Consider the following 9,758-nt stretch of genomic DNA (forward strand, 5'->3'; position numbering starts at 1 on the left):
TCATGTTGACTACTGTAACACATAATATATAAATCATGTAATTTCTTTTTAAACTCATGTAGGATGTATGCCACAAGTTTAAGTATAATACCATCTTCCTCTGGGCAATAAAACAAACAACTTAGGGTCCTTCTTTTCATAAAAGAAGCCTATCAAATCCATTGATTTACCGACACCATTCAGTCTTTTTTTTAATTAGACATTGATTCGTAAATAAATATAAAACATGCATGTCTGCATTAGTAAAGAAACTGCTATGAAAAATAAAAACAAAAACACGTATGACGGCATTCATCTGACAGAAAGCTTAAACATTTTGTGAATACCCATAGCCCACTCCTATCTCTGGACTGTGTTCTAAGGCCTGGGATATGGTCCATTTAGCACCTGATTTAGCAGAATTAAGATGAAAGTATAGTATCATAAAAATGCTGACTCGCCAAATCAGACGACAGAGAACTGATGGTTCAATCATGGGATCAACAAAATGTATCCTTCAGGGCTGATGCGAGGCATTTGATAAATACCAGTGGCCGAAACGTCAGACGATTTAGGTCAATAGGGACTATCTCTGTATGACACATCGAGACCATGTATCACTGTGGTACGTCTGGACTCTGTCATGTTATCTGTTGTGACGGGTGGTTGTATCTACACATATAAGCTCTGCTAAAGGCCCACACACACTAGCAATAACCTCTGCGGTATCTGATGTTTTGATAGTGTCATAAATAACTTAGGTTGCCTCTGCTGAGATGCAGCACAGGGTTTGTGACCTTACCATAGTACTGCACATACCATTTCATAACGTCTGTGGACCACAAGTGCTATAATGGTACCTGACTGTACTGTCTGTGTGTGTTTCATAGCGGGCCACGATTTAATCAAATGTAAGATCCAAAATCCGTATCACGTAGCTACAAGTACGCAGTGTATTGACATTCTAGGAAATGAAAGCGCTATTGTACATCTGATGGTCTTATTGTCGTTAGTGCCAAGAAAACCTTTAAGAGGATTTAAGTTCAAAGTATTTCAGAAATTGTCAAAACAGCTTAGGGTCGTTTTTTGCGTCTCGGATTGTCGTGTCATCCCATGCCCAATTTGGTGCCTGTCACAGGTCGTCAGGACACAATGGCAAGGACAATTGTCGCCGTACTTGGACTTGGAGTAGGGGATCGGGTGGCCTCTGTGCCATGGCCCGTAATGGCAATAACTGGGGGTAAAAAGAAAAACGCCTCTGCTCTTTTGAGAAGCATAAACGAAAAGAAACACAGATTCTCAACACGGTAGGAGCAACAAAGGCTCCGTATTTGAAAGAAATCTTGAAGAGGTAGACGATTTTACATCAGCTCGTTCTCAGTTTCCGTACCTTCCCATCCTTACTGTAGGCCAGTTCTGACAAAGATCAGAATTACATCGAAACAAGTATACCTCCAAACACCATATAACCACTTACAAAACACCTTTCTAGACCCCCGACCTTTATCAATGGACCGGTCTTGGCGCAGAATCCGCCCGTTTTGCTGTAAATTGTTACGGATGAAATCGTGCGAAACACAGCTGCAAAGTGTAAGGTGAACGTGAATATCGATAAAAGGCACCTGCGAGAAATGCATCACATTCACTGTGCATTTTCCCTAACGCCATACATCCAGATAGAAAAGATCGATATGTCTATTCTTATAGAATAAAGAATAAAATACAGACATTAACGCAATAATCTTAAGCATAAGGGAATTATGTACCCTTTATTTCGTGATCTTTGCTAATATGGTTATTGTTTTGGTTGCCGTTACTTTATGTTTTTGGTTGCCATGATTTTTTTTATTACTTGCAACCTAACGTTGATCGTAGTTGAACCAATCTTATTTTCTCGTTGGTATTTGATTAGAGGAGCCGCACGAATAACGTTGCTTTAAATGGTTTGAGTAAAATATTCAGCTGTTTCTCTTTGGACAGATGAATCCAGAAAATAATTCATTTTCTACTATTATGATATAGAGAGTGAACGTATCATTATTCACCTCAGGCCGCCCCAGTTTTTATAATGTATCATCGTCTGAATTTGATAGTCCCCTAAAATCCACACACACACGCGCTTGGAATTACAAACGTTAGTCGAAGGAAGATAAATCTGAATGCTTAAGATGGGGAAGATTAGCTTTGGCCGACCTCGCTTGGTGAAATCACCCTTACGAAAGCGAGAGCGATGAGGCCAGCCCACGGAAAACATTATAATTTGGTATTCACCTCCGCGCGTTGAAATTGATTTAGCTACGGGAACAAAATTGGAAACCGATACGGCGGGTCACGTGATGGAGATATAACCGATATCGACCTACGTTCGAAATAGGAGGCCGGGGGTAGGCAGGGTTCTCTCCCCTCTATAGAGGTGCACGGTTTTGGTAGTTACGTAGCTTGTCTACTGTTTATTTTCACAGGCAGCAACGTTGGCAAGAACTTCCCATCGATTATGTCGTGTAAGGTTAAACACCACACCATTTAATCTATAAAAAAAAAAACCAAAGTACTGACAATCCATTTACAATCAGTTCCATTTTCTATCAATAATTATCATGTCGAACGTGTACTTTTTTTTTTACTTTTGAAGAGATTTGTTTTAAAAACAGTGTCAGCAGGTTTGCTTGGTATAGGCGCTTCTGTCATTTATGCTAATTGGTGCAGACAGGCTGTTTCCATAACACCTTGAATAATACATGCTGGGAAAAGATTATCAGTTCCAGCATCGGAATGTGACACACAAATGGGATTAACGGAACTAGTTAGTCCCTTATGAGACAATATGGTCTTCTTTTTCTCTGCTTCTGAACTTTTCTGTTTCTTGTTAACCTGGTTATTGTTGTGTGGTCTTATACGTGAATGCTCGTCAGCTGTAAAGGCGAACGGGCCCGGAGTAAACTACTTTTTTTTAATTCTGTGTTCTTTAGCCAGGGTAGCCCAACTCAGTGTAACCACACTGCTTTACAGTGGGGCCCTGGATAACACATACATGTCACATCAACACATTAGATAACATACAAATATGTACAAAAAAGACCATCTTCATAATGCAGTCCGATCGTGGGTAAACTAGATGAAAACTTGAAGACCAACATCCCCAGGAGAATGTATACATGTATATTCTAGACCATGATGTGCTCATGTACCTTTTTTTGTTAATTTCAAATGCAAACATTTATGTCCGAAACGCTTACATATAACGTTATAATATACTTCATTGCACTGGAATACAAATTTATAACAAGGCAATCAAAGATCGATAGCAGACTTCATCACATTCTCTATACTGCTTTGAAATTCTAGATCCATTGACAAAGGTAGCAGCACTAAGGACAGTGTATGCCAACACTGAATCATTGCAAATGTTGGGAATCGCATCAATAACATTCACACATAGACAGGGAAAGTGGGAGATGCATAGAAATGGAGAGAAAGAGAGAGACTTGTGCATACGTACAGAGACACACCAGACAACCCAATATGTGAGTAAATATGGGAATAAGCACAAGGTCACGACTGTCCTTCCTGTACAAGCATGACTTTAATGGCCTAACGCGAAAGTCAAGATCCATTCACACTGACAACTCCACACCCCCAAACAATTAATCCCCTCCCATGGGAACGATAGCCTGGGAACGAGTTTAATTCAATTGACAGGCAATGCATGCTGGGAATATAAGTCACAGTCAATCTTCCAAACTTCCATTCTGTCATTTTTGTTCCACGCCTTTGCGTTCCATGTTGTAGACTAAATGTTTTGATATCAAACCATCATGGGCTCGATCTATAGAACTGAACGCTTCACCACTGTACTCAATTTGAATAACACATTGTTTAGCTTCAATCAAAATGGTTTACACTTCTTATTTCCTTATTTCCCAATTCTAACATGACAACAAATAAATGTTGTATTTGCAATTAAGTAAAAGCCATGATGAAAACTTCACTGTCCATTGTCAGGCTGGTAAGGCGTCAGCTACAGATCAAACAACTGATAGAAATACACTTGGACACACTGAGTAATGCTCACCACTGTGATAACTAATTTATTATACCAATTTTTCCATTCTTTGAAACTACTTGTTTCGTGTTAAATTCGCCAACCTTTCCTAATATAGACTGGGTGTGTAGTGTGGCTAATCTTTGGGGTTGGACAATTAAGACTTAATCTTGTATCTGAAAATGAGATCCCGAGTTTCCTACCTGGCTATATTGCTTTTTTGACCATTTTCTCATCAATGAATTAGGAAAGAAAAGAATCATAAGGAATATTGATAGATAAGCATGAAAGAATTCTAAATATGATTTTCTTGACCATATGCACGACGTCATCAAGTTAATATTGATGAGAAAATACAGCACTTTGGTTAGAAATAGAAAACAATTTCTTCCTTGAGGTTTCCTACCTGGCTAAATTGGCATTCTGACATTCTCTCCTCAATGAATTAGAAAAGAATAGAATCATAACGAATATTGATGGATATGCATGAAATATGATTTTCTGGACCATATGGACGACGTCATCAAGTTAATGTCAAAGAGAAAATACAGCACTTTGGTTAGAAAGAGAGAAGAATTTCCTCCTTAATCAGGAGTCCCAGCGAACCATTCGGCAGGCCCCTCCTCACGTCCGTGAGAACAATCGAGCGGCCCGCTGATTTATAACGTATAAAAACGTCAGCCGGGTCCCTGGGGCGCGGAAAAACGCATTGTAATCGCCAAGAAATAGACGTGGCCGGCTTGCTCGCATACTGATGCCGACGGGCAGGGGCACCCCAATGGGGCTAGGTACACACATTGGCAAATGTCTTCCCAGGCACTTTTGGGGATAGAGGGTAAAATATAATGCTCTTTGGAATAGAGGGAAAGGTACACACATTATCAAATGCCTTCCCTAGCACTTTGAGGAATAGAGGGTAAAAATATAATGCTCTTTGGAATAGAGGGAAAGGTACACACATTGTCAAATGTCTTCCCTGGCACTTTGGGGGATAGAGGGTGAAAATATAATGCTCTTTGGAATAGAGGGAAAGAATTCCATAGAACGTAAATAGATTCATACCTCCAGTATGTGAAAATATCGACATCACTAAGGTTACGAGATACACACATTCCCTGAAACTTTGGGGTATAGAACTTCTATTAGAAGGTCAAATTTTCAAAATCTGATGCTCTTTGCGATGAAGGGAAAGAATTCCACAGAGCGTAGATAGATTCATACCTCCGGTATGTGAAAATACCGACATCACTAAGGTTACGAGATACACACATTTCCTGGCCCTTCGGGGGAAAGACGGTCAAACTATGATGCTCTTTGCAATGAAGGGATTGTTCTGATTTCATAGAACGTAAATAGATTCATACCTGTGGTATATGAAAATACCGACATCACTAAGGTTACGAGACACACACATTCCCTGGCAAATTTGGGGATAGAGGGTGAAAATCTGATGCTCTTTGGAATGGAGGGAAATAATTCCATAGAGCGTAGATAGATTCATACCTGTGGTATGTGAAAATACCAACATCACTAAGGTTACGAGATAAGTGACACAATACTATCCGCGCATTCCAACCACATCCGTTATGAACACATCCCTCGAAGTGTTCAGATTCGGGTGAAACTCACAAGTCTTCTCATCCATGATTAAAGAACAGCACTGCAAACATGGCGTTATTGGTATCATCATTATTTCATTAGGACATCCGTGGCGTTCTTGTAAGCATTTGTATGACAATCAATTAGCAATGACGAGTTCGTACCGACTACCGACCCTACTGCAACAACTGGGAAACTAGAACATCCCATCCCACACAATGACCATTCACTGTATGTCCGTTTGAAATATTCTTTTATACAGATATTTTGACTATAAAATATGGAACCGAAACGGAATTGTCTGCATGTTATTGTAATTTTCTGCGGCCTTGATATTTGTTAATCATTTTCCGCTAAATGCTTGTGCACACCAAAGAGCAGTTTTTGATGATGTAACAACTGTTCACTAGTGTATATTACACAGCTAAGAAACTGGTAATTTGACACGCCCCTAAGATGTAAAGCGGTACATCAATCATATCTCCAACCCCTGGAAAGTTCAACATGTTCCCACAGAGCATAAGGAAAGTGCAGCACGTGATCGTATATCACTTAACTACCGACTATCATGCACCTGCTTCATTCCAATTGTTCATGGCACATTTCAAACGCACTGGGTACCAGCGTATTCCTGCTCCTCATTTCGATATCATTAACCAATCTTCTTAATGTACGTCGCAAGATAAGGATTAATTGAATCAGTCATGGCGCCAATGGACTTGGCTTCTCACTACAGGGGATGATCCCGGCATCTGGACACAGGATCCATCCTTATTTGGGAAAATTACAGCAGATATCTCCTCCCTGATTACCGTCTGCTCACACAGTCAAAGTCACAGATAAACCATTTAACCACCCGTAATGGAGTAAATGGACCACACTTGACATTCCCTTTGAGCTTAACAACCTGCCAGCCCCTCGCAGCGAGAGATGGAGGGACAATCGTCGCTAAATGGTCGTGATACGACCAGAAGAAAATTGATCTCAGGTAATAAAATGCCCATAGAAATCTTGAAGAATGATAATTTATGATATGCCAATCTCTAGTACCATTGTGTACCATCGCTTTCAATAAAGATCATTGTCATTGTCACTGTCATTTATTAGAACCGAATATTCAAATTATTGATCAATAATGAAGATGGTTGCCAGAACACTTTGGTGTAGAAAGCATATCAACAACGCTCATAGTCAATGATCATGCTCTTACTCCAAATGCCTTGTATTCTCAGAAGAAAGAATATGACAGAGAAAGAGCACAAAGCTGAATATGACATCAAGACAGTTGTCTAAGGCAGACGCATTTGCCTTCTCTCGGGATCCCGTCAGGAAGAGCTCTGAAGAGGACAGGAAGATTTGTACGAGCCGCTAACAGCTACTTCAGAACTAGCATTACGGTTCCAGGAGAGTCTCCATCGACTGTGCACTTCCATTGCCATTCTATGCTGACGCGCTGATATCGGCCTGTCCGCTCCGTGTAATGCATTATTAATGTAGGGAGGCCCACTTACTGGTTTAGCTCCAAGTCCAAGACGAACTGTCTTCCAAAGGCCGGCACAAGGAAGCTTGTATGAGACGTATGTAACAACTGTGGAGAGAGAGAGAAAGAAAACATGTCACCAGCTTGATCGACAGGTTCACATTCCGTAAATTTTTATTGATATCGGTCAGAAGCATTAGCTGTTAGTTTGGGAAAATTGAGAATGAATGATTGTATTTCTTTTTTACTTTGTTTTGAAATATTCCTGACAATCTGATAAAACTATTTCATTTTCGGAAAAACGTTATATTGCAGAACATGTAAAGACGATGCTAGCAACATACTTGATAGCATGGCTGTTTAGATTAATGGAGACATTGAAACTAATGGCTAAAACTTTATCTACAAAACGAGTACATTAGTACAAAAGATATGCTGCCAAGTGGTAAGCCTCAAAAGAACATGATCTACACAAACAGTTAGCTTCATTTCGGGAAGAAAAGTGAAAATCGATTGGCAATCTTAAAGGGTGCGAGTGTAGGAGCAGGGGGCCCTGCCCCTGTTCACCGGGCACCGAGAATCAATCACACCACCAACGGTACAACAAAAATAGTGCCTTACGCGATCATTTCTGTATTGGTCTTTTAATCTGGTCGATAAATGCTCCGCGGGTTCAGTGCTGTTATATGTCCGCAGTCGAAGGGGCACCGTAGAATCCGTCTGGTTTTCTCTCTTTATTCTGTATTGCCGCTGCTCGGAAGGCCCCGAAGAGTGGTCTGTGATGAGACATTACAGGTTATATCGACTGTCCATGGGACCAATGTTTTCATAGCTGTCCAGTGATAGGCCACAGAGAAGGGCCAGGAAGTTTCAATCAATTACAAGGGGCCCCATAATACATGGCATTGCAGAAGGTTGCTGACATGATAGTTTAAAACGAAGACGTGTCTGTATGTATGTCGAAACAGAAAATAGGACAATTATATAACAATGCTTCCTGGCGGAAAGAGAGCCAAATAGAAAACCCATAGCGGCCCCTAGTTCCCATTGCATTCCGTCGATAAGTGAATTAATCAAAATACTACTACATGCTGCACGATGTCAGGGTGGTCAAATTATCAAGGCATTGTACAATATCCATCGTTCTCTCCACAAGTATTGGAAACGGAAGAACATTTATTTATGCAAACCACTGCACGAGTCCATCTACTCTATAGCATGATGGGACCCCTCTCATCAGGGTTATCTGCTAATATCGGCCACTTGAAGCCAAACTAGACACAGAAACTAGTATCTAAGGGCCACCCCAAGAGTACGATAGTATCAATTATTTCCTCTCAAGTTTGAACAATGCCTTGAAAAAGAGACGCTCCAGACTGGTAATTGAATCTTAATATAGGCTATGGGGCCCGTAGTAGGTACTTGTGAAGAGGGGAGGCCCAATGCGCTGAAGTAGAGACATGGCATTTTGCTTAAAATGTAAAGTCTCATGCAATGATGAAAGAAAAGTGTAATATGACGTCTGTACCTGTTTTTGAGGGGATGTGACCTCCCAGGCAACAGTGAGCAACAGTAAAGATCAGCAGCCCCAGCTCTGCGCTCACACCACTAACCATCTTTCCCGCTGCGCATCCTTTCCGGGCGCTACCGCCGCCACTGCCTCTGCCTGAGCACACTTTCCAAGCCTGCCCTCCGTCGTCACAACTACTGCCGTTTCAGCACCAGGGACAGGCACGGACCGTCCCGAGTTTCTGCACCTCCCAGTCCTGAGAACCTGCAGCGGGAGAGGCAGGCACGGGCAGCAGAGGTGCATGAAGGGAAGGCTGGCTTACGCGAAGGTTCGCGTTCCACCGCGACGCAACCCGGCATTGGAATGCAGCGCGGTGACGCCAAATCAATTTTGAATATATTCAGTATCGATCAGCCGGCAATTATCATTCGGGATCGGTGCAGGGTGGATGGTGCGGGGGCCGGCCGGTGGGGGAATTCTTAGCGCCGTTAAACAGCAATGTCATCTCCATTACACCTTTCTAACACCTTTATTTCTACCAGACTGTGTGCCTAGATATCGAAATTCCAAGATCGCGACAATCCACCAAATGCTATTTCCACACGCCGGCCATCGCATCATCTTTCCTTACCAAGTCCAGTGTACTTAAGTGATAGCCTTGATATCGACTGCAGTATCAAGTATAACTTAACACGGTAAACGAGTGTCTATTTTTGGCAAATTCCATCACAGTTCTTTCAGTCGCCATCATCTGTCAACAGAGCGTTGCTGCTGTCGCGTTTCCTGTCAGGCTCCCTCCCTCCCACCCCCTGTGTGCCAACCACAGCCCCAGACCTAGCCCTAAACGTCAACTGCACATCTTAGCATGCACGCAACGTCAGGTCAGAGGTGTCATCACCGGGGATGAAGGAAGGAAGCTGCCTCTTACCTCTATGGAGAAATCCCTGCGCGGTGCATCCAAAAGGAAAGGAATTGGCGGCTGTAAACAGTTCACCGTTCCTGGCACCTGTCGGCAGGGGGAGAAAACGTGTCATTTCGCACTCCCTGGCCCCCTCTCCCTGACACACGGAAATCTGGCCTGCATAAATTTTTCATACCGGCGGCAGCGCGACTGATGCAAATCTGGGGAAGGTTCGGGGATTGAAGGG

At 42.1% G+C, this 9,758-nt stretch overlaps 1 protein-coding gene across 17 annotated transcripts in view; it reads right to left on the bottom strand.

Annotated features, from left to right (window-relative positions):
* Nucleotides 1-9,758, bottom strand: part of LOC118424015 (disintegrin and metalloproteinase domain-containing protein 11-like) — a 47,114-nt gene extending 37,356 nt beyond the window's left edge. For 7 of the 17 annotated variants that reach the window (XR_004832161.1, XM_035832425.1, XM_035832428.1 and 4 more), the window contains exons 1-4: nucleotides 9,539-9,753; nucleotides 8,629-8,874; nucleotides 7,722-7,876; nucleotides 7,132-7,208 (exon numbers count right to left, since the gene is read on the bottom strand). Coding sequence is in view for 16 of the 17 variants with exons in the window: in XM_035832425.1 (XP_035688318.1) it covers nucleotides 7,132-7,208; nucleotides 7,722-7,876; nucleotides 8,629-8,716 (320 nt within the window). In the remaining variant the exon portion in view is untranslated. Of the gene's footprint in view, nucleotides 1-7,131; nucleotides 7,209-7,721; nucleotides 7,877-8,628; nucleotides 8,875-9,538 lie in introns of all 17 variants that reach the window. The other 10 variants (XM_035832417.1, XM_035832413.1, XM_035832415.1 and 7 more) reach the window with 5 other exon arrangements.

The sequence above is a fragment of the Branchiostoma floridae genome, chromosome 10 (assembly GCF_000003815.2).
Source record: "Branchiostoma floridae strain S238N-H82 chromosome 10, Bfl_VNyyK, whole genome shotgun sequence".
Classification (NCBI taxonomy): Eukaryota; Metazoa; Chordata; class Leptocardii; order Amphioxiformes; family Branchiostomatidae; genus Branchiostoma; species Branchiostoma floridae.